Source organism: Peromyscus leucopus, chromosome 6 (assembly GCF_004664715.2).
Source record: "Peromyscus leucopus breed LL Stock chromosome 6, UCI_PerLeu_2.1, whole genome shotgun sequence".
NCBI lineage: Eukaryota > Metazoa > Chordata > Mammalia > Rodentia > Cricetidae > Peromyscus > Peromyscus leucopus.
The window spans coordinates 105,344,488-105,370,040 of record NC_051068.1 but is presented as its reverse complement, the minus strand read 5'-3'; the positions used below and the strand labels follow the sequence as shown (position 1 = coordinate 105,370,040).

The window sequence follows — 25,553 nt, the reverse complement described above, 5'->3', positions numbered from 1 at the left end:
AGAGAAAGATAAACACACCCAAGAGACGAACGACAGAATGCAGGAGGAAAAAGTAAATGATTCTATGACACTCATTAATCAAAACTAAAATGTCCCAAATGCTACAAAACTAAAACAAACAAAACAAAAAGCCAACCCCAAAGGGAGAAATACACACATTTCAATAATTACTCTGAATATCAATAGTCTCAGTTAACCCACAAAAAGATGCAGACTCTGACCCAGGCCAGTGGGTGACTGCACTGTAGGGGACAACTACTGTGACACAGAAGGGGAGTGAAGGGTTGAGAAGCAGCAGATTAGAGCACCGGGTTCTGAGTCCAGGGTTCTGGCTAGCTCCCTGTGAACTCATGCCAGCGGCAGGACCAAATCCAAGCACCCAGTTCTTTCCTGTTGTCCCATCCTCGCTGTGCCATGCTACAGTGGCTTTTATAGAAAAGGTGGAGCGGTAATCTTGTAGTTTCTACTGATACCTGGTTTGCAGGGCCTTGAGCAACTCTAGATCCAACCATTATCCTACAGCAGCAAACACTGCTGCTAAAGGAGGGGAAAAAACAAACAAACCGAGATCCAGCTGTCACACCAACCCTGGTGCAAATGGAAAGTTGCTCATACCAATCAAGATCATACAAGACAAGACCCTGGACAAGTGCTCCTGCCAGCAGAGAGTAACGCTATGGTTTCCATTTGCCATCTCATCTATACAGCTCCTATGCCTATGCTTGATCCAACAATCTACAGAGGATAGAACAGGGCATGAGTGCCACAGAGGTAGGGCTTTGGTTTCTACCAATGACTCTTTAGCTGCAGCATCTGGAGCCAAGCCACTGTCTGGCTGAAGGGCAAGTGCTTTAGGACTTTCCCCACTGCTGGGGCTGCAGTGTCAGAGGGCCTTGCTAGAAGCTCAGTAAGAACCAACAGGGCTTGAGGAAATTTGGGTTATCGGATATGGCCCACTATTCCCACTGCAGGAGTAAATACACAGTGAGTCCCACACAGCCCCTGGCTATCAGTACCATCCCTGCTGGAACTTCAAGTGCCATCCTTTTTTGTGGGGCTCATAGGATAGTAGGTTTCTGATTCGATCTCAATCTGAGCTGCATCCAGAGTCATTAATCATAGCCAAAGAAGCTATAGGGAAACTACACTATGATGCCAATTTAGAAATACAGCCAGAATTGTATTCAGACTGACCCACTGATAGAAAATATCTCAATGCGGGAGCATAAGAAATGTGAAAACTCAAGGTAACATGTATCCAAAAGCATACAGCAAAAACTCTTTAGTAACAGATTTCATACCTGTACAGATGAAATACACCACAAAGAATATTTCTAAATGGTTATTAAAAAGCTCAATGAAATCTAGGAGAAAACAAATAAACTATTAAAATGAAATTAGAAAGATAATTGAAATATGAACTAGAAATTCAGCAAAGAGACAGAGATTTTGAAATTCTTGGAAATAAAGAGATAAATACATCATCTAAAATTAAGATTGTTAAAAGCCCCTGTAATAGACTTCAAAAAAACAAAAAACAAAAAAAGAATATCTGCACTGAAGCTAGGTCTCCTGAAACAGCCCAGATACCTCTTACCCCCAGACAAACAAAGAATAAAGAATGTAGTCAAGACCTTTATGACACCATTAAACAAACAAGTATCCACAGTTTTAGAATAGAAAAGTAAAGAGAAAGAAGTTTATGGCAAAGGAAAACTATTTAATGAAATCAGAGGAGAACATTCTCCCAACTTTGGGAGAGACATGATAGCCACATATAGGAGGCATTCAGAACACCAAATAGAAAAGACCAGAAAAGATCTTCACATGGCATGTTATATTCAAACTGTAAAAAGTTCAAAGGGGAAAAAAAATCTCTAAAACTTGTAAGAGAAAGACACCAAATCAATTCAAGAGTTTCTCTAGTACACAGGTATATTTCCCAGGAAAAATGAAAAAAAAAAAAAAAAAAACCTGTACCAAAAACTATATTCCAGGAGGAAAAAGTGTATTTCCAGTTCTGAAAAAGAAAAATAGTCATCAAGAATACTACACCCTGCAGAGATATCTTTCAGACCTGAAGGAGAAATAGAGCCTTTCTTAAAAAAAAAATGAAACAGATTTATAACTTTCTGATCAGTCTTACAAAAGATACTTAAGCCTATAAATGAGAGATAGGTACTATCACTTGGCCTTTTGGCTAAGAACAGTGTAAAACAGGTACATCGTGGAAGAATATAAAAACCATGAGAAGAACAGTTACATAAAAAAAGGAAAAGAATCAAGCACTATCAAACCACAAAGATGGACAGGGAAGGAATAAAAGAAGGAAAAGTATTTCAAACAAAGATAAAACAGACAGGAGTAAACCCTTATCTATCAATAATAATGAATGAAAACGGACTGAATTCTCCAATTAAAAGACTCAGACTGGCTGAAGATATTTAAAAATATCCTTTAAACCCAATGACACACACTCAAGAAATTTACATCACCTCTATAGACACAGAAATGGAAAGGAGGGCAAAGTGATATTCCAAGCAAATGGAAACCCGAAGCGAGCAGGAGTAGCTATATTCACACTCTGCAAAGCAGACTTTAGGATAAACAAGTTAATACTGAGACAAAAAGTGCGTCATCCAAGGATCAAGGGTCAACTCATCAAGAAGGCATGGTGACTTACACCTCTAATCCGAGCAGCAGGGTAAAGACAGCCTACAGAATGAGAGGTAACATTTCCCACTATTCACTTGACAAAGGGCTGATAGCTAGAATATACAGAGAATACACACAGTAAAGAGAATAGATGAAAAACTAAATGCTCTGTCCTCCTACTGATTTGAACAGCCCAACAAAATAATGTTTAGTTGGACTTTAGGTCAATATTTTAGTCTTGATGTTATGTCAGCCAAAAAAAAAAAACCCCAACATATTTTTGTTTTTCTGTGCACTTTACTGTGAACCATCCATCTTATTTAGAAGTACACAAGTGACTGTACACGTCAATGTACACCCAGTGAAACTGAAAAGAAATAGTGAACTCTTAAGAAGCCATGACTTTAGAGTACTATGTGAGGGGGATTATTACGTATACACTTGAATTATCAAGAGTACAAACATTTTTCACTACTGATAAAATAGCCATTTATAAGTTGTACTGCATTAATTAGCTTGTTTCAACTCTCAAATGGGGGGCAGTAAAAACACTTTAGAGATTAGTTTAGAGGAAGAAAATATACTTGAATACCTGCAAACTATAAAGCCCTATGAGACTATTTTTAATTGTTCAAATTATATAGTTTATTGAAGTTAAATTTTATACATTAGTGTTTATATTTGACTTTTAGAAGCTATTCCATCATACAGTATAAAAATGTTTTAAAGACTCTAAACTCAATTAGTTAACACATAAAGCATTCCTTACAAAGTTGAAGACCATTCAGTGAATGTTCTATTTTACTCATGACAATACTATATGCAAATAGTTACCATTATGTGAATAAAATAAACTTAGTTTTTAATATCTTAGGCTACTATATGTGTTAATTGGGTTATTGTGAAAAAGAACAATAATTCTTGCTTTTTCACAGATTGTACATAATTAAGTTATACTATTCATAAACAAATTCATATGCTAAAATTGTCAAAGAGATACAAAAATATCTAAAGTTAACCACCATCTTTTCTTAAAAAGCACATTCAGTTAAAAGAAAAATTCATTTCAACCTTGTGGCTGGGAGAGTGCCATTGGCTCCACAAACCGAAGGATGGATCCATCACTTGTACCTCAGGAGCTAGGCCCAGGCTGTGCACCTGTGACCCCTGCACTGGGGATGTGGACATAGGAGGACATCTGGCCAGCCAGCCTGACTTAAACCTGGTGAACTCCAGGCCCCACCAAAAGATTCTGTCTCAAAAATAAGATGGAGCAACATACAACGTTGATCTCTGAGTTAATCTTTGATTTCTGCATTCACACCTCCCCACCCCCAAATAAAAATCTGTTTTATTTGTTTTTTCATCCTATTCATCAAAAGTTCATACCTTTACTCACTGTTTTCTTCAATTAGTGAACTATGAACCAAATTCTCAAGCAGGCTTTTTTTTTTTTCCTTTGCTATTTTAAGGATAAAACTGGATGGAAGAGATCTTGGCAGGAGATGAAATAATTCTTTTGGCAATTCTTTAGTGGCTTGAAAATCAAAACGGTATTAAAACTAAGAAGTAAAGGTCAAAGTGAAATTTTAAACTGAAATTACTAGGATAAAACTGCCAGAAAGATTCCTTCTCTTGAAAGGCAGCCTCTGGCTCTTCCCCGCCTTACTGTGGCTGCGTTCTGAATGTAGTGACGGTGCTGCTGCTGACCTAGTGAAGGAGATGGAATTCCAGAACATCACCCCATCATACAAATTATTTAGGTTCAGAAGATTATTGCCATTAAGTTCTATATAGTTTACAGTGCTGAACTTTTTATTCTTAATTACCAAGCATGCAAAAATAATTGTTACTAGTTTAGATTCTTGCTATATATCATGCACTGAGTGGATACTTTGTACATCATTTGTAAAATGACTTTGCTACACCTAGGTGTTACGATGTGATAATCTTGCCAATGTGTCTGGACTAAGAAATGCACAGGAGAGGGTGAAGCACACTGCTTGGCGTGCTTGTGACATTTCCAGATGTGAGTACATCAAGAGCTTCCTGAATTAAGGAATGTATTAAAGCACTGGTGGGTTCTAACACGCTGCCATTGTTGAGAGGTCCTGAGAGTGGCAGGCAGGGTCAAGGTGGAGGAAGTAAGGCCCTCGGGCGGTGTCTCTGGGCTGGGTCTTGCCTGACCTCTTTCCATATCCCTCTCCCTGCTTTCTGTCTCACTGTATGAATTGCTCTATTCCACTGCACAGCTCCTGACAGAACAGACCGACACCTTTGGAACTGCAAGCCAAAATACATTTTCATTCCTGAGTGTCTTCGTATTCTGTCATGAAAATAAGGTACCTAACACACGTGTTAGCACTTATAAATAGGTAATGGAGCCTGTGGATTATTCAATGTAAAAAACAAGCAGGGTCGAAATGGAAGTCAACCCTATGAAACAGTAAACATGTTTTTTTCTACTATAAAAGGATGTTAAAGAATCTAACATAAGCTAGGCATGGAGCTGTAGGACTTTAAACCCAGCGCCTGGGAGGTAGAGGCAGGAGGATCTCTGTGAGTTCCAGGCCAGCTGGGGACACATAGGAATGCCTTATCTCAACCACAACAACAAAAATGAAAAAGAAAGGGAAAAGACTAACACAACAGTATGGCATTATATGAATCTAAATTGTGAGTGTCCTAATTTTAATGAATATGCAGCACACATATTTTTTCTATTTACTTTCCTTTCTATTAACATTTAAATCTGAACCTTCAGAAACATGGGAAAGAAGACATTTCAGATGAAAAATATTTGATGTAGGGGCTGTAGGAATGGTTCAGCAGTTCTGAGCACTTGTTCTTCCAGATGACTGGGGTTCAATGCCCAGCATCCACATGGTGGCTCACAGTCATCCATAATTCCAGTTCTATGGGATCAGACATACTCTTCTGACTTCTGAGGGTATAAGGCACACATGTGGTACACATACATACATGTAGGCAAGACATTCATACATATAAATAAAATTTAAAATAACACATTAAATATTACCTTTTATCCCAGTAAATGCCAATCCTCCCCTTGGGAGGCCTGCTCCACTTTTGGAAGACTAGTGAAAATATTTATTTCCTAGTATAGATTCTTATTATCTCTCGAGATCCTTTAGTAACTTCTCATACATTTTCTCATACATATGCATGGGGCTGTCACCTCTTCAGCAACTTATAACCTTTCTCATGTAGATCTATGGAGCTGTCACCTCTTTATCACCCAGGTTCCTGTCTACTGTTTAATAAATACAATTTGGTTGCAATTGGAAAGGTGAAAACATTCCTTTTTACACATTAAAGTCTATCCTATTAAAATTACCTGGTTGTCACTAAAACAATGAATGTATGCATATTAACTGAAATTCAATTTCATAAAAATAATTAAGATAATATAAAATTGGGATCTTTGGCTGGGCAGTGGTGGTGGTGGCGGCACGCCTTTAATCCCAGCACTTGGGAGGCAGAGCCAGGCAGATCTCTGTGAGTTCGAGGCCAGCCTGGTCTACAGAGTAAGGTCTAGGACAGGTACCAAAACTACACAGAGAAACCGTGTCTGAGAAAAAAAAAAATCTTTGGAACACATGAGTTGTAAATAACAGGAATAAGAATGCCAATATTGAAAAATATAATGGGATAGTTTTCCAAACATTTCCTTTGTCATGAATAATTAAGTTCCTATTATAGCAACAACTTTTAACACTGCTTTTTAAAAGTTTTTTTCTTTGCTTCTGTAATCTCATATAAGAAGTTGGTGTATTACTAGCTGCTATGCTTACGTAGAAAATAAAATAAAGCTAGTCATCAGAGGAATATGTCCAAATAACCTTCCTCATTGTAACATCAAAGGAGACAGAGGTCTTCTAAAATAACCATGTGAACACAATCACGTATCAGGAAATAGATACTTTAAAAGAACGTAAGCGACACTATCTGAACAGCAATGATACTAGGACATATCAACAATCCATCTTCCAGGATTTGTAACTGCTATCTGTAGTACGTACCAGGTCTGTCTTTGGAGGATCTGTACAGTCAATAGAGAAGTAAGGTGCTGAGCTCCGGACTCCGCTGCTCTCAGAAGCTGGTTTGGGGGGTTGAGCATGCTGTCTGTATGTAGCGCTTTTAGGAGTCCAACAAAACAGACTGACTGACTCGCGTACGCAGCGTTCAATGTCAATTTCTGGGCAGAAAATAAGAAAATGGAAAATCTGTAGAATTTGGACTGCATTGTTAAAATAAAAAAATTCACATTTGTATATGTATATGAAGTAAGATGAAAACTAAGTAGGAAAGAATCCAACAAAAATTAATGAGCATATTAATGACTGGAAGGGTAGGAGATATTTGTTTATTATTATATGCATATCTGTATTTAAATATATATACATGTCATTATGTATGGGTTTATTTGACATTATTTATGTATGCATGAGCACTTTTGTGTATTTCAGTATATCATCTAAATACTATAAAATATGTTTCATTTAACAATCTTATACATTTACTCGGATAAATGTTTCTCCTTTGCAAATTAAAATAGAGGCTTGGATGTAGGAATAGGTAAACAAAAGACTCAGATGTTAATTCACTACAGCTTGTAGTAAAACTTACTACAAGTTTCAAAGCTCTTTAGTAAATTCAGAGAAAACTTGATCGAAACCTCAATGCAGGCATTTCCCCATCATTTATAATTTCCTGAGTTAAATGCGATCTTACATAGAGGTCACATGCACTTAATGAAAATGATTTTTAAACAGAAAGTTTTCACAGATTTCCTTCCCTCTCTCAGCTTTGCTGCAGAGACAGTGCATATGCAGTCATTACTGCTCTAAACCACTGTTTGGGACTGGACTGTAGACGAAGAAGTAACCCTTTCTATATGAGGAAGGCGGAGCAAGCAAAGCAGCAGGAATTCTATGACTGAGGTGGAGTCCAGCACTGGCTACGTTTGGCCCTTCTTTGTTCCTAAGACCAGGAAATAGACTATTCTCACTTTGTCCGCAGAAGTTCAATCGTGTCAGTTCAGATAGGCAATGGATAAAAATATGTGTTTAAAATCCAAATGGGTAGTTTTCTGTTTCTCTAAGGAGAAGAGGAAACAGGCATGAAAGAGACTGGGTGAACAGTGTGTGGGTCACCGAGCTGACTACATGGAGAAACACCTTATTGATAAAGCACACTTCTGACGGGGGCTAGCTGGGAGAAGGGGGACTGGTGGGGCTGGAAGGGTATTTAATCCCTGTCCTTCTTCTCTTTTGCTATTTCCTCTGCTATGTGTTTCCTGCCATTGATGTGCAACCTCAGCACAGGCCCAGACAGCAGAATCAAGAAACCACAGACCGAAAGATCCGAATCTGTGAGCCAAATCAAATCTACTTTGTTATAGAGACAGAAAGCTAACAGTGCATGCCTTATGAATTTACAATTGTTTGTCATTATGAAGTAGAGACTCTCTGGAGAAGGAAAAATAGCACTTACTGGGTCCCTACTATCTGACATGGCTTTATTATTATATGTTCTTGGTCCATTTAATTTTCACAGTGATCCTGAAGTCAGGCTACTCCCACTCTAACCATTTCTGTTGGGAGAATGAGCTAAGACACTAGGAAGTAAAATGACTATTAAGTGTGTTGCTCATCCTATTTACGATGTCTGAGCTAATAAAGGATTATGGGCATCCTGATTCATTTAGATGTGGGATATAAATAGCAGTTCTGGAAAGACCAGCTACTCAATTAAGCATTACTTTATCTGCTCTTAGCAATTTTTGCCAACTTCACAGATGGTTACTTCCAAGGCTACTCAAAGAGGTCAGATTTTAGATTTCATCACTCCACATGGTATTCCTATCATAAAATTCTATAAAGAAAGAATTAAACAAGATTTGAAACATAAGTGAATTTATTTGAATATGATGTTAAGACAGTGAAATGTATTTTTAATTTATTTAATTTTAATTTAATTAAACTAAAATAATTGAGATTAAACACTTATTAGCTAAGAGAAGAAATAACCAGTTATATAAATTTTATTTAATACTATGTAGTCTGCAAAGAAAAAGAATTCCAGTCCATAGATTTTTTTTTCTCTAGTTTTCAAATCAGCTTGACACATCTGTCATCCAGCACAAACTTCAAATGGAGTCAGTGATCCATATCGGTGGCAGAGTTCCACCTGTCACTGGCCAAGGAAAATGCCGATCTGTATGTGATGTCAAAGAATGCTCCTAGCTCTGCATAAGGTGCACAGTGAACCCTGGAAGTCTGCAAGGTCCCGCCCAGTTTGACTGTCAGTACTAGCAGAAGTTCCATTCTCCACTCACCTAACTTGTCCATCTTTAAATCTCCCCAGAGCGTTTTCCCACAACTAAAATAAAATGCAAATGTATCTTATAAACTGTATGAGGCACAATCATTTTTATAGCCCAATTTTTTGTCTATAGCCCTGGTATTTTTTTTTAAACCTTACATTTTTAAATTAAGCACCAACCCTTGTTAGGGTCTCTCAGGTTTGAATCAAGACCCAAAAGGTTTTTTGTGACTGAGTGAAATAATTTTTCTAACTCACAGGTTTCTTCATCCTCACCCATCAGTATCATATGTCCCAGAAAAACTGAAATATTTTTAATGTGATAAAAAGCACATTTCATGTTTTCTTTTTTATTGATTTATCTTTTTCATACATGAGCAAAGTCAGGTCAAAAAGCTCTCTCTCTTTAAGTTCTCACTTCTTTGTCTGATGGTAATGAATTGTGTCTTAGATCTATTGCATCCCTGCTTCCATGACACTCTTTACTATCATCTTTTTTGGCTCTCTAATTCTCTCTCTCTCTCTCCCCCTCCCTCTCTTTTGGAACAGGGATAAGACATTCATTTTCTTGATTTACTTCTCTTTGATAGACCTCACTTTCCGGGAGCCTCTATGAGGGTACACAGACAGCAGCACACCTTTGCATCTATTCTGTCTCTGACAATGGCTTTACTAGCCACAGCACTTCAGGGTTGCATCCTCTTCCAAGTTATGAAGGACTCTACTGTCATCTCTTAAGAAGTAGGTGAGATTTGAATTTGAGAAAATTCGCATGTGATTTATTGCTTTTGTGTGCTTTCAAGATCGCTGCCTTCTCAAATTTCATAATGATTTAAAAAATCTACTTCACAGAGTAGGGGTTTTATGTTAGAAAAGTTTATAAAGTGTATAAACTTTAAAAATTAAAGTAGCTAGAAGTAGAGAATCCCACATTGCTAAGATTTTCTATTTGCACCACGGTTTTCGAAGAAAGAAACACTAATGATGTATAAGTTTGGGTTAAGTCTAAACACTATTTCTTTATGCAAACAGGAAAAGGTCCCCCCACTGCTTATTTAGTGTGCTTGTACAGTGACCAAGGTGGATTACTAGTCCTTACAAGGAGAATTAATGGCTCAGAAACTGGGGAGTTTGCTCCAGATTTGGAGTGAGCCTTAGTTAGACCTACAAAGTTACATTCTTAGACTAAGTTTTAAAAACTTTTAACCAGGCACACATTAATAAAGAATAAAACCAAATAGAGACAGAAAGAAGATCCACCAGGTATTTAATGCTCTGGAATAAAGTCAGAGCTTTTTAAAGGAAAATGATAAAAGTCAGACCATAATTTATGTCTATCAATACCAACTATATAATCAACAATGATACCTAGAGCAGAAAATGTAATATTTGTTTCTCATGGTATTTTCTTTCTACTAAAGAAAGAGAATAAAAATTATCTAGATATTGGACTTGACAGATAAGGGTACTGATGTAATTATAAATATGTCAAGGGCTTAGAAGGAAAATACTCAAGGCAAATGGACGGATGTAAAACAAAATAAAGAACCAACTTAGAACACCGCACAGGACATGAACTGAAGGAGCTGCAGGGACTTGAAGGCAAATGCAGGCACTATAGGGAGGGGCGGCAGTCGGACTGCAGACGGCCACAGACAGGCACTACAGGGAGGACGGCAGTCGGACCGCAGATGGCCACAGACAGGCACTATAGGGAGGGGCAGCAGTCGGACTGCAGACGGCCAGACAGGCACTATAGGGAGGGGCGGCAGTCGGACTGCAGATGGCCACAGACAGGCACTATAGGGAGGGGCGGCAGTCGGACTGCAGATGGCCACAGACAGGCAGCACTGAAGAGCAGTGACCGTGGAAACACCGAGACGCGCCGTGGCTTCTCCAGCATGGTCAAAGGGCAGCTGTGAACCCTACATCAAATACACTGTGGGCTGCTCCAAGTGCACTTGTGAAATACCTATCAACAACTCTGCAAGTTACAGAAGGTGAGTGAAATGACCACTTTTACAAAATCTTATATTTTCCACCAGGTTGTCCTGTATCAGCTCTGTGTAAAGTGCAGCAAGCTGGAGACTACAGTCTCCAGAGAAATGACCAGTATATAATTCAAAAGGTAAACTAAAAGCCAATAAAGATATTAAGATAAATTAGACACGTTATCAATTAACCATTTTCTGTATCTGGCCACATTCTTATACAATGTCTGCATTCTCAGCGCAGGCCCCTTTACTCGAGGTCTTTTTACTGAGCAGAGGTCACCTATGTAGAACGGGAGACCGCCTTCCACTCTGACTCAGTGTTTTCCCACTTCTAGCCCTTTCCATGAACCCCTCTCTTCTTCAAGTCCCTAGCATTAGAGGGAACTTTTGCTGAGCCCTGTGACTGTGCTGACCCATCTGACTCTTGCTTGGTCAAGGGTGAGGTGGCCTCTCCAGCTCCTCTTCTTTCTAATGCTATTTCAGTAAACAATTAAAGGTGGCTGTTATTTTCAGTTAACGTTCTTGCCGTTATTCACAATTTCAACTCAGTTCCTCAGTTCACCTGAGTTCACTTCATCTCATTACAATTGAAAAAGTCTGATTATCAAAACAACGAAGGAAATAAGAGCCCCAGCCTGTAAAGCCTTTGGATGTTGAAAAATGAGGAAGTACGGACAGGAGATGCTGTGGAGGAGTGCACGTCTATCAGAAAGTACAAAGAAGGAAGTTTCTGGGCTGATTAGACCATTCTCTATCTTCACTGGAGTGAGACTCACGTATCTGCTGACAACTACACAATGCAATGAATTATATAATTCAACTCTATACATCTCATCAAAATGTCTAAATAGAAGAAATCAAAACAATTTCATACTTTTTTTCCTTTAAATTTCTTTATGTGTGATATTGATAGACTAAAATGAAGATACTCAATTTTGAATTGCATATTAACTGTATAATTAACTGCACACAGCTTCAGTTTTCCAAAAAGACTAATTTTTGTGTAAGAAAATGTTTGGCCTACATGTATATATGTTTGCCATGAGCATGCCTTGTGCCACTGTAGGTGAGAAGAAGACACTGGATTCCCTGGAAATGGAGTTATAGAAGGTTGCGAGCCACCATGAAGGTGATGGGAATTGACCGGGTCCTCTGCAATAGCAGCAAGCTCTGAGCCATCTCTGGTCCCACAGCTTCACTTCTCATACTACAAATATGTTAGGATGGGATGGTTTTCAATGTAATAACCTAGAGGTTTCAACAATTTTTTTTCATTTTCAATATTTTTATTTTTTTGAGAATTTCATACAATATATTTTGATCATATTCTTTTTCCTCCCCCAAGTCTTTCTAGATCCTCTCCTGACTACCTACACACAAAATAAAAACATAACAAATCAAGCACAAAACCCCATGAAGTTCATTTTGTGTTGACCAACTCCTCCTGAGCATGAGGCCATGTGCTGAGTATAATTAGTATTAAATCTGGTGTCACCTCACTGAAGAAAACAGATTTTCCCATTCCTGGCAGCTAAAATTGCAAATCTCTTGTTGGCTCGAGGTGGGACTTGGTGTCCACTTCCCCTTCTGCTTATTGGGATTTCATCTGGCTTGAACTTGTGTGGGTTTTATGCAAACTATCACAGTCTCTGTATGTTTATATGTGCATCGGGCCCCCAACAGCTAACATTTTGAAACACAGAATTTGTAAAAAGAAGACAGTACAAACTCTTAAGTACTGATATCTTATGAAAATTCTAAAAATACTACAACAGGACTCTGCACTACAGCAGACCGGCTACAGCAGGCTTAACTTACTAGCAGAGAACAATGAACAGAATAAAATATCACACCACAGAGCACCCTCTACACAGAAAAGTGCACAACACTCTGAGGGTGGTAGCCCTGTTATCATCCTTTAATGTCTTCAGATGCAGAATAACTACAATGAATAGTTACAGTATGATAGAGATTCAAAGAAAGACACATTGACCTTCAGGAGCGCAGTGGCCCACGTTTAAGGACTGCTTGTGAGGAACATGGTGTGTCCTGCGAGGAGTCTGAGCAAGGACAGAAAATGGCATTAGGGCATGAAAGGATCTAAGGCACTGCGTATCACTCAGGATTTGTCATGTAGTTCATTTTGGTGAAAAGCCCAATTCAATAAAATCTCTTTTACCATATTCTTGAATGTACTCCAGGACATCTCTCTTCCTATTTCTTAGTGCACAACATTTTGAAGGTGCCCATCTCATCTTCCACACCACAGCTGGAATCATTTTTCTAAAATGCACATAATATCCTATACTTTTCCTTCTTACAGCTTTCAGATCACATACGGAGTAATGGCCAGGTTCCTCAGCATGTCAAGCAGTACCCCTAACTAGCACTCTGCCAGTGTCACCAATTTTTGTCACCACCACTACCACAGCACAGCCAGCTCGGCTGTCTCTACCTTTCATCCCAACCCCTAGTCACGTCATTTGCCTCCAACCTGCACTAGGCTGATGTGCAGCTTTACATATGTATTGTCTTTGTGCTACTTTCCCAGCTCCCAGTCTTGTATCACTATCCTGTACACAAACTAAGGTATCTCATTTACCCCTACACCCCAAGTGCACAGTACAATGCCTGTCAGAGTGACGTTTGCTAAGCATGTGTTAAACGAACAGCACAGGAATCCTAGACAGTGAGCGAGGATTTTTAACAGACAGGTCACAGGCTTTGGATGCTTCCCAGTTTGCGAACATTGAAGCAAAGCTGCTCAGTTTGCTCGGTGCTAAGCGTGACTGGATGTTTTCCAGTCACAGTGAGATTCTTGCCCTGTCATTTTGTTCTCTCTGTGGCATTTTTATAGTCCTCATCTATTGGGGCTCAGCCTTGCTGACACTGATGCAAATGAGATCTTTGAATTATTTGTCCCTCTTCTATACTCTTCTTCGCATATGTAGATCGTGTCTACACTGAACAACCTGAAGGGAAGAACACCCTTTCATATTTTGAGGAGATGGGGGAAGAAAGAACTACTTGATATTTATAGCATTATATTCTCTTTAACTAGGCTGCTTTCAATGGAAGCTGTATTACACAAACCTAGCCAGTTATAGACTATTCTGCACTCTAATCTTCAAATTATGCTGAGGTTTCTGAAAATTTGGGAGTGGTTCTAACATGTATTACTACTACTTTAGTTCATGCTCTGTTTTCAAGGTATTTACAAAACACTGGCCCACCCTGACTTCAGTTTTCCTTAGTTACTAACATAGAAGGAGTGTCTCTTTTATTCACATGGATGTGTACCTGCATAAGTCTATCTGAGGAGATTTGAAGTTGATGTCCACTACTGTTCTCCACATTACTGACTGAGGCAAGATATCCTGCTGAACCCAGAGCTTATCAACTACAGCTAGTCTCATTAGCCAGTGTGCTCACAGGTTCCCGTTTCTGTATCCTGAGTGTTAGAATTACACGTGGTTAGTATATCTGCCGAGTTTTTACATGGATTCTGAGGATCTGAACTTCAGTCCTCATCCTGTGTGGCAAGTGCTTTATCTACTGAAACATCTCCCCAGCCCCCACTTTTATGTTTTAAGAGAATTCCTTATGTCATTGTTATGAAAAATCTTCTGGCTTCCTGGAGTCACAATATGGTAACCTTTACCAATGCTGTTACTGGCTTTGTATTTTCCCAAATTATTTATTTTAGCTTAGAAATGATGCACTATAAGATTTAAAAAAAAACCTCCTATTTTCCATAAATAAGGCATCAGTTATATCTCCTTTGCTCCTTTAACAAGGCTGAATATAAACTGACATTTTGCAGTTTAAATTAAAATAGTTAAAAAAAAAAAAAAGACTTTCATGACGTTTTATTTCAGTGGCCATACAATCATGTTCCATTCCCCCCGCCAAACCCCTCAAACTAACTGCTCTTTCATTTATGCTTTACAATTTTTAATCTCAAAATAATTTCATATGCCATCTAAATGGATCCTTAAGTCACCATGTAATTTTTAGGAGTGGGTAGAAGAGAAGGGGCACAGATAAAATCTATAGTTTCTTTCATGCTCATCCCTTTGCAGTTCCAAGATGTTCAATAGTGACAGACATAGACATGCACAAATATCAAGAAGTTACAGGCTGAAAATGTGAATAGTTAATAGAGTCAGAGTTTTGAGGAAACTAGCATGAACTTTATAGGCAGAACTGTCACTGAGCGATCACGAGAACAAGTTGTTTTCTCTAGATCATGGAGACTTATCTGAGAGTTTCCAAGAGGACACGCTGCTTTACTCAAGCTGAAGCTTCTGGAGCAGGCAGAGGAACAACAATGCTCCGTGAGTATCAACATGGAATTCATATTTTTGTACCCAATATTACTTTCAACAATATTTTTACTTGTTTCAAAGATATTGAAGAGTAAATATCTCTACAAATATTTTTTAAAATGTCCCATGTGTCCACAATGATGCTTTTCTGTCTGTATTTTCTATTCTCTTTTTGAGCCAGCTCCTCCTTGGTTCTAATCTGTGCAAAACATTCACAAGTTGTGGCTCTTTTCAGTACTTTCTTTTATCTAGAAAATTTTCCTCTTTTCATTTTGTACCCTGTGGTAGTTTGAAAGTAAATCGTCCCCAAAGGGAATGGCACTATTAGGAGGTGAGGCCCTGTAGAGTAGGTATGGCTTTGTTGGAGGAAGTATGTCACTGTGCAGGCAGGCTTTAAGATTTCATATATGCTCCAGATACCACACGGTGTCTGAGACCACTTCCTTTTGTCTGCAAGTCAAGACATAGGATACTTGGCTACTTCTCCAGCACCATGTCTGCATGCCTGCATGCTACCATGTTGTACTATGATAATAATGGACTAAACCTTTGAACTATAAGTGAACCACCACAATTAAATGTTTTTCCTTTATAAGAGTTGCCATGGTCATAATGTCTCTTCACAGCAATAGAAACCCTAAGACATACTCCCAAGTCACTTAAATTAACACAGAGGTCAAATATTAGCACTCTATTAGCTATAATCATTAATATTTGTCTAAAATCTTATAGGGGTTAAGATTTGTGATATTGTGTACTTCCTGGAGTATATAAATATTATTGTAACCTTTTTTCCTTTATAAGAGTTTCCATGGTCAAGGTGTCTCTTCATAGCAACAGAAACCCTAACTAAGAGAGAAGCTGGTTCTAGGGACTGGGGTATTGCTGTGATAGGCCTAACCATGTTTTTGTTTGGAGGGATTTGGACTTTGGTACTTTGGATTAGGAAAGCAGTGAAATGCGTTAAGCACTGCTTAATGGGCCATACTAGTAGGAGCATGGGACATTTGAACTGTAGAGGCCTGGTTCAAGAGGTTTCAGAGGAGAAGAAGTTTAATCTCTTGCCTAGAGATTGTCCTTGTGATATTTTGGTGAAGGAAGTGGCTGTCTTTCCCCCTTGTCCAAAGAGTCTGCCTGAGGCTAAAGTGAAGAGATTCAGATTCTATTGGAAGAGGTAATCTCAAAATAGCCTAGTATTGATTTTGTTATGTGGTTATTACTGGTTACTCTTATACAGATTTATAATGAAAAGGAGCAAGGTGAACAGGGAAAAATACAAAATGTACAAGCTGAGGAGAAAAGGAGCACCAGGAAGTGGAATGGTTCTAAGTCTTGTATTGAGGGAGATAAATAGATTAAGAAATAGAATAAAAGGGCTGGTGACCTCAGGGCAAGATCTCACCCAGCTAACTTTCCAACCTGTGAAAAGGAATTTAAGAAAAGCTTTGAGTTGGGCATGGTGTGGTAGTGCACACCTTTAATCCCAGCACCTGGAAGGCAGAGGTTTGAGTTTGAGGCCAGCCTGGTCTACAGATCCAATTTCAAGACAGCCAAGCTTAGGTGGTGAAGAAAACCACTGAAAACAGAAAGTTGGAAAAGATATAATTGAACGAGAGGGCCATGTTCCAGCCTTAGAGAGCAGCAGAACTTGGCGGCTTTGGCTACGTGCTTCTGGAGTTAAGGATAGAAGAAAGGGGCTATGGAAATTGCCTTCATGACTAAGGATAGCTGCTGAGGCCAGGTATGTGTCAGGGGTGTCCATGGATGGAGGCCTAGAGAGGCCATTTCATGAAACTACGAAGTTGAAGCCTGGATCATCTTGGAGACTCCAAGATGTTGGAGATGCCAGAGCCATGGGTTACCTGCCAAGGAAAGCTGCTAACCAGGGTGGAACCAGCCCAAGAGAAAGAAGTGTGCTGCAGTCAACAAAGCTGAAAAGAATTGGAGATCTGAAGAGTGTTTTGACACCAGACATGAAGATGCAGAGTTTGGAATTTGCCCAGCTGGTTTTCCATCTTGCTTTGGTCCAGTATTTTCTCACTGTGCTCTGTTCCTACATTTTGGAATGGTAATGTATATTCTTATTATATGTTGGTAGTTCGTGATCTGTTTTTTTATTTTGATTTTGTAGGGTATTATAGACAAGAGATTGCATAAATCTCAAAAGAGACTTTGAACTTTGTATTTTTAAACATTGTTGAGACTATGATAAACTATGGAGACTTTTGAAGTTGGACTAAATGCATTTTGCATTATGATATTGTTACAAGTTTATGGTGACCAGGGAGTGGAATGTGGTGGTTTGATTGTGATTGGCCCCCATAAGCTCATAGAGAGAAGCATTGGAGGTGTGGCTTTGTTGGAGTGGGTATGGCCTTCTTGGAGGAAGTGTCACTATGGGGCTGGGCTTTTGAGGTCTCACATATGCTCAAACCACACCCGGTGTCTTAGTTCACTTCCTGTTGCTTTTAGATCAAGATGTAGAACTCTAAGCTCCTTCTGCAGCACCATGTCTGCCTGCATGCCACCATGTCCTGCCATGATAATGGACTAAACCTCTGAAACTGTATGCTACCCAATTAAATGTTTTCCTTTATAAGAGTTGCCATGGTCATTGTGTCTTTTCACAGCAATAGAAACCTTAGCTAAGACAGTGGGGAATGAATCTACTTCAAGAGAAATTAAGTTGAACAGAGTGTTCTCAACGTTGGGGGCGTAATGTGGCAGTTAGAGTGAGATGTGCCCCAAAAGTCATAGGCTAGAAGATTTGGTCTTCAGTTTGTAGTGTAGTTTGGGAGGTTTTGGATGTGTGCTCTTGCTGAAAGAAGTAAGTAACTGGGAGAAGTAAGTCTGTGAGAGTTTAGCAATTCAAGCCACTGGAGGTTGCCCTCTCTGCTTCATGCTTGCCATTCAAGATGTGAGCCCTCAGCTTCTGCCCCAGATGCCATGCCCACTGCCTGCTGCCTCCGTTCGGCTATCAGGGACTCTATGCTTTGGATCTGTAAGCCCAAATAAACTCTTCAATAAGTTACCTTGGTCATAGTGTTTTCTCACAGTAATAGGAAAGTTAACTAATCCAATTAAGTTGTTTTCATATACTAAACACAAATGATAAAATGTCTAGGATTTCTATTTCTAAGGCTTAAAATAAGCAGATAATGTCTACTGGACATTCAGTATTCATAATGTTATACTTTCACCATTTCAAATTAAGAAACTTTAACCTTGTATTATGTGTACAGCAAATCCAAAGTAGCCTTTTTAATGCTATGCTACATAAAGCTGTTGTTTTTCCTCTATGGTATGTAGCAAGATAAAAATATAACACTTGACTATATAAACCATCATCTCACTATCATGAAGGGTTTAGTATTACTTCTATTGATAGTTATTATAATTGGACATTTTGGAATTTATTTCTACCAGGCAATAACATTGGGAGGATAGCAATTAATGAATATTGAAGAGTTATTAAAAAGTAAGTAGTTATTTAACTTATCTTTGTTCTTTTCCTCCTTTATAATGATACCTCGTAACTGACTATCACTAGTAGTGTCTAAATATATGTAACCTACATATTTTTGATTACTAGCATCCATCAGCATTTATGCTAGAAAATGAACCTAAGAAGAATTCATTATAGGCCTGTATGAATCTGACCTCTTCCTGGTTCCTGCCAATCATACTCTCCTGCTCTGACAGGCATGCCACCAAGTGTATGCATACACTCAGAATCTACCTCACAGAAACACAGGGAAGCCAGATGTTTGGAATTTTCTAAGTGGACAGCCTAATAAACGTTTAGGGTCTCATTATACTTATGTATATAAAAAGTACCATCATTGGGTTAGGATCTCATTACACTCATGTGGATGAAAGTACCACCAACTTTTATATCACTACATTATTTGCTATTTGGGTGTTAAACTTCTACTCTCTACAATAAAGATTATGATATATATGAAAGCAAATGCCATAAAACCTTTGACTTTGTATGTGTTTTTGAAAAATAAAAACCAGCAAATAAAACACACACATATAATGTTTGTATTCTTTATATTTTTCCATATCTTCCTTTCATTCTTAAAAATAATTTTTATTGTTTTAATATTTCTTTTAATGTCTAAATCAGTATTTGAATTTCAGTGTAAGTTGAGTCCTCTAATGCAGACTCCTCAGTTTCCCTCTATAGTTCTTTTTTTGCCCCTAGACAGGGTTTCTCTGTGTAGTTTTGGTGCCTGTCCTGGATCTCACTCTGTAGACCAGGCTGGCCTCGAACTCACAGAGATCCGCCAGGTTCTGCCTCCTGAGTGCTGAGATGAAAGGTGTGTGCCACCACCGCTGCATTTTGTGTATTATTTTAGTAGTCACCATAACATTATAGCACATGTTATCAGCACTTCAATGAAAGCTTCCTTATGTGGAAAGGATTCTCTTGCCAGTGAGATCAAATAAGTTTTGATAGTTCACATGGTATCTTAGGGTTACTTTTGCTATGATGAAACACCATGACCAAAGCAACTTGGAGAGAAAAGTGTTTATTCATCTTACACATCCATATCACTGTTGATTATCAAAGGAAGTAGGACAGGAACTCAAACAATGGGAGGAATCTGGAGGCAGGAGCTGATGCAGAGGCCATGGAGGGGTGCTGCTTACTGGCTTGTTCCCCATGGCTTGCTCAGCCTGCTTTCTTATAGGACCCTGGACTACCAGCCCAGAGATGGTATGATCCACAATGGGCTGGCCTCTTTCACCTCAATCATTAATTAAGAAAATGCCCTACAGGCTTGCTTACAGCATGGTCTTATGGAGGCATTTTCTCCACTGAGGCTCCCACCTCTCTGATTATACTATCGTGTGTCAAGTTAACATAAAACTAGTCAGTACACATGACTAATATGCTGTGAATTGAACATAGCTGCATCTCACTCTGCAGACCATACTTTACCACAAGCAGCATCATACTACATGTTTCTCAATTCACACAGGTTGAGGATGATGGAACTAGACTCAAACTCATGTATGTCTTGACTTCTAAGTCTGTGGGTGCTATCCCCTATAAAAGCTATCTTGAAGCAAGAAAGGATGTTCTTTCTAGTCATAAAATACAATAGCAAATTGGGACATTCTTAGTAGGAGAAACTGATGACTCTTCTGTTCACAACTTACCACTGAATAGTTCTCTATTATTATGGATAAGATCTAAAATAGTGAATTTGATTCATCAGAGTCTAGTTAATTTATTCTGCTTACTTATGTAACTTCTGTGGGATTTCCCTGTAACAACACATATTTAGTGAGTTAAACTCAATGTTGATCCTGGCCTTAAAATTATAAGTATAATATAGCTAGCCCTTCTATCCTTTGTGGGTAGACTAGAAAAACAATTTGTTTCAAAAAGTGTTCAACATTTGTATCATCTAACACTTTGAATGAGTTAGTTTATGTGTTTGTGCGTGTGTGCGTGTGTGCGTGTGTGTGTGTGTGTGTGTGTGTGTGTGTGTGTGTGTTGGTCTGCATTCACATTTTAGGGCTGTCCATGGCCTCTTCCAAAATTCTTCAAGCACAGATGGGAACTCAGTATGCTGAAAAATGAAATCTCTTTAAATCTATGTGAGAAAAACATTCTACCCAAGTAAAATAGGAGTAAAAACAAACCATGGGTTACTTAAGGATAAAGTTTGTACCAAAACATTTTATGTTTCTTTAGAAAGGTCATGTATTTCTTAGTAGCATTTCTCTATAACCACAATCATATACAGTGACTAGTGATGAGCAAGAATAACAGCACAGTGGGTCGGAGCGATTCACATGGGTAGAAAGCATCCTGTTTTCAAAGGTTAAACAATTGAGTTCTAACACATGTAAATGCTAACTTTTCTACTTGTTGGAATTGTGTAGCACTGGTCACTAATTTGCCCACAAAAGACTATCACAGATACTTGCACTGGCATTTCTGGAAACACTTATGCTTGGGAGGAAAACAGCTAAATTTACTTGATTTGAAAATGCACAATCAGCATTTCTAATATGCTTATTTTTATAACTGACCAAAAAAATCTTTTAATCCTAATCAATCATCTCCTGTTTACTTTGGCAAGCTGGGGATGACAAGAAAACATCTGTGGGGCACAGACAGCTTCTAAGTTTGTGAAATTTGCTTCTTTGTTCCTATTCAAACCAACTCCTCAAACCCCACAAAACCTTGATTATCACCATTTCTCCCCCCCAAAAATTAAAAAATCAAACCCATAACTATTATTTGTTAATGTAAGAAATAACTTATTTTAATTAAATTTGATGAATTGGATGACATTTTAATTTGTGAAATAGTAAGAAGGGGAGTTTTAAATTATTGCAAGGCATTTTATTTTGTTATTTCTTTTCCCTCAAAAAAAGAAGACCTTTAACAGAAAGATGGTAGAGTAGAAAATATATCCATTAAATATAAGGTAGATGGCAGATTCCTTATTTCTATTGAAAGTGCCTAATAAATACATAATTTTCAAAGGATCACTAGTCCTTTGTTTGGTGTTCAGGGACTTTATCATGGACAGTTTTAAGTGTGCTTGCTATTACATCCTTGTACTTGTCTGAAAATATGGAGGGCACCAGTAGAACCAGCAAAAAACATGGTACCAAAATCTGCTGTGAAAAAGTAAAATTTTTGTGTTTTTAAAGAACAGATTTATTTATTCTTATTTTATATTTTATGTTTACGAGTGTTTGTTTGCATGTGTGCATGTGCACCACATGTGTGCTTGGTGCCCACAGAGGCAGGAGGAGAGAATTGGATCCTTTAGAACTAGAGTTATAGATGGTTGTTAGCCACCATGTGAGTGCTGGACACCAAATCTGGGTCCTCTGCAAGATCAACAAGTGCTCGTAATTGCTGAGTCTTCTCTTCAGCCCAAATTTTGTATCTTAAAAACATTGAGTTTCTTCACAAAGTAGCTTTCCACACTTTACAGATATATTACATCTTAGGTAGCCACATAAACTATCTTTTCAGCATCATGAGTCAAACCACAGTTGTCTTCTGTAGTTTTTCATTGAAGCATTCTGCCCAAGGGATTCAAACTTCCCCTTGTGAATATGTTACACAGCTTAGTCGCTATCTTCTATTACATAATATATCTCTATAGAGTTTGACTTGTTTTCCTAAAAGGACAGTGTTTCCTGTTCTTAAACTGTCAAGTTGTTGCCAAGCAGCTGTGGCTAGGAGGGAGCAAAGTTCCATGTGAATACCATCCTTATGTAAACACATTCTCAAACACCTTCCTGAGTGGCCTTTATTTACTCTCCATCAGCTGAAGATAAATGGCTGAGTCCTAAGCAAAGGGTAAATATGCTACTCCCCCACAGCCATGATCTTTTACCCTTTTGGTGGTATTACTACGATGAGAATAATCCACCATGGCTTAGTATGACCTACATTAGCTTCTGCATTCTTGAGCTAGCAAAAAGCACTGATTATCTTGACAGTGAAAACAGGTTCTAAGCAGAAGAGATTCTGAAGGCTGAATGATTCTCTCAAACGGCTAAGATAGCTCATTATCTTACAGTCAAAATTGCATGAAGTGATTCGATTCCTTCGTTAAGCTACATACCTGGTAAGTCAGAGAAGAGAAGGATACATTCATTGAAGCCATTAGCCAAAAGCCGGTCCCGCAGCTGCTGGAGGATGGCTACACCAATACAGAATGGGAAAGAGGAATTTCCAAGTAGTAATGTATCCCAGAGGTGGAAAATTTTGTGCAGTGGAAATACATCTGTAGAAAGAGTTTGAAAATGTACTTAAACAAAAACCAAATTTATCAAAAATATAATAGCTGCATTATTAGATATACAAGTATTAATTCTTCAAGTTCAAGGTTGTTAATTTTTTTTCAAGGTTGTTAATTTTAAGAGCTAAAATGTTAAACTGTGCTGATAAAATGCTTGACTATAAATTTTTTAAAGGATTTTTATTTGTGTGTGTGTGTGTGCATGTGCGTGTGTGTATGTGTGTTTGGGTGCATATGTGTGTGCACATGCATGCAAGCGTCTGTGGGTCTATGGACAACATTAGACCTCCTTGAGCTTGAATTACAGGTAGCTATGAGCCACCCAATATGGGTGTTGGGAACTAAATTGGTTCTCTGTAAGAGCAGCAAGTTCTCTTAACTACTCAGCCAACTCTCTAGCCCCTGATTCTGTTAACTTACAGCTTCCTAAGGCCCTTTAGTAAACTGTTATCAGATGGGTCACACATTACATTTTCTGACTCCCATTAACAAATGGTATATTTATCCAATTCAGAATTTCTCCTAGAACTTTTAGTAACATTATCTACACAAGTTTATATCTATAGTTGAACTTTAGAATTGCTTTATGTATAAGATAACATTTCCATTGTGTATCGTAAACAATTGTTTTATTAAATTCCCACCAAAAATTCTATTAATTAAAAAATGTAACTTCTTTCTCACTTTGTAGTACTGTGGATATCTTTCTACACTATTTCAAATGTTATTCCATATATCATGTGTACTGCATTTAAGCATGGCTGTCCACTTCCACTATAGTCACTGATAAAATGTACAGTAACTGATTACAGCATTACATAGTCATATAATATGATTGACTTTTAGAGGATTCCCAGTTTAGGAAATAAAACCGCGAGTTAATAGAGAACATCTAGAAAGCCAATTCAGCTCAAAACTGGCCTCAAAAACATGATGTAAATTCTATAGTTGATGTTGAATTCTCTTCTTAAAAAGGAATAAAGCTGTTTATGACGTGCAAAATAGACTGTAATCCTTTCCAATATCTTTTTAATTTTTAAGGCCAGAACAGTTGAAATTACTGTCTGTAAATGACATCATGTTAGAATTTTATAAAGATGCACAATACATTTATTTAATATTCTCATAAATTTAGAATTCTGAGGAAGAGTGAGGCTGTGCTGTAGCTAACACTTCAGAAGAAATGGTACTTACGAGTGAACATGGTAAGAAACCAAGGGATGGCATAGAGCTGTCAGTGGACCAGGAGCACAAGACACGGCCGAAGAGAAAGGAAAAGGCATAATTAGAATGATCACCACCAAACTTAATGGTTTAAAACACTGTTTCGTTCTATTCCACTTAATGAAATATGAAAGAATGCAGGTAACTATAGTTATTATCACAAATACATTATTATATTTACCAATGAGTATGCTTATGGCCATGGACAAACTAAATGCAGTAATAGTAAATAATTTTTAAGTGCATATTTTTTAGTTGGAGAAAAATTATTTCTCAGATTTTAAAGTTCCTTATGATAGTTAATCTCACAAGTTAAACTGACAGAATGTTAGGATGCTCAGATAAGTGATTACACTTTATTTTGGGTTGCATCTCTGAGCAAGCTTTTAGGTGGAACTAACTTTTGAAAAAGTGCTAAGTGGATTGCCCTCCCAGTGTGAGTAGGCATCATCTAGTCCACTGAGAATCCTGTAGAGAAGGAGAGTTCAGGAAGAATTAATGCCCTCTTTCTATTCTGCCTCTCTGCTTGGGCTGGGCATTTCATTTCATCTGCTCCTGTTCTTGGACTGAGACTCTTAATAGCAAGTCTTAAAAATAAAGATAATTTGTGAGTGAATACAGGCTACAATTAAACAAAGGATTAGACTACCTACTTAGATAAATATCTTTTCAGCACCTATCAATTATAAATTTATGAGGGGAGTAGCATACCATCTTGGCATTGTATGCACAAGAGTATGTACACTATCAAAGGCCAGTCAAGAACTAAAAGTAAAACTATATAGTTCATTAAAATATAAATACTATAGCAAAACAATGAACATTGATTTCCACATCATCTCTGACTTAAGCTGACAGGCGGAGACTTCTTTCCAGAGATGTTGCAAATGTAAACAAGGAAGCTCAGATAGATATGTGGCTTCCTAGCAATTAGTTTGCACTATAAAAAATAATAAGATCTAACAAAGTATAAGTTCTATATCTTAATTTAAATTTAAAAACACAAGGGTGATTTAATTTAAGGACATAACATCAATTATATTACTGCTGATCATTTTGATGCGAGCCAATCGTTTTTCATTAAGAATCTTTGGTCAAATTTTATTAGTGCTTATTATCACATGCTTTATATAATTCATTCTGAGCACTTTCGTTCATTCACTCAACATAAAATGTTTTGTACTTCTGCAGAGGAACCAGACATGTCAAAAGAG

General features: G+C 37.9%; 1 protein-coding gene across 4 annotated transcripts in view; it reads right to left on the bottom strand.

Annotated features, from left to right (window-relative positions):
• Tbck (TBC1 domain containing kinase) overlaps nucleotides 1–25,553 on the bottom strand; it is a 167,974-nt gene that overhangs the window by 55,016 nt on the left and 87,405 nt on the right. For all 4 annotated transcript variants that reach the window (XR_005091850.1, XM_028857027.2, XM_028857016.2 and 1 more), the window contains exons 21-23: nucleotides 24,310–24,346; nucleotides 22,939–23,100; nucleotides 6,699–6,874 (exon numbers count right to left, since the gene is read on the bottom strand). Coding sequence is in view for 3 of the 4 variants with exons in the window: in XM_028857027.2 (XP_028712860.1) it covers nucleotides 6,699–6,874; nucleotides 22,939–23,100; nucleotides 24,310–24,346 (375 nt within the window). In the remaining variant the exon portion in view is untranslated. The remainder of the gene's footprint in view (nucleotides 1–6,698; nucleotides 6,875–22,938; nucleotides 23,101–24,309; nucleotides 24,347–25,553) is intronic.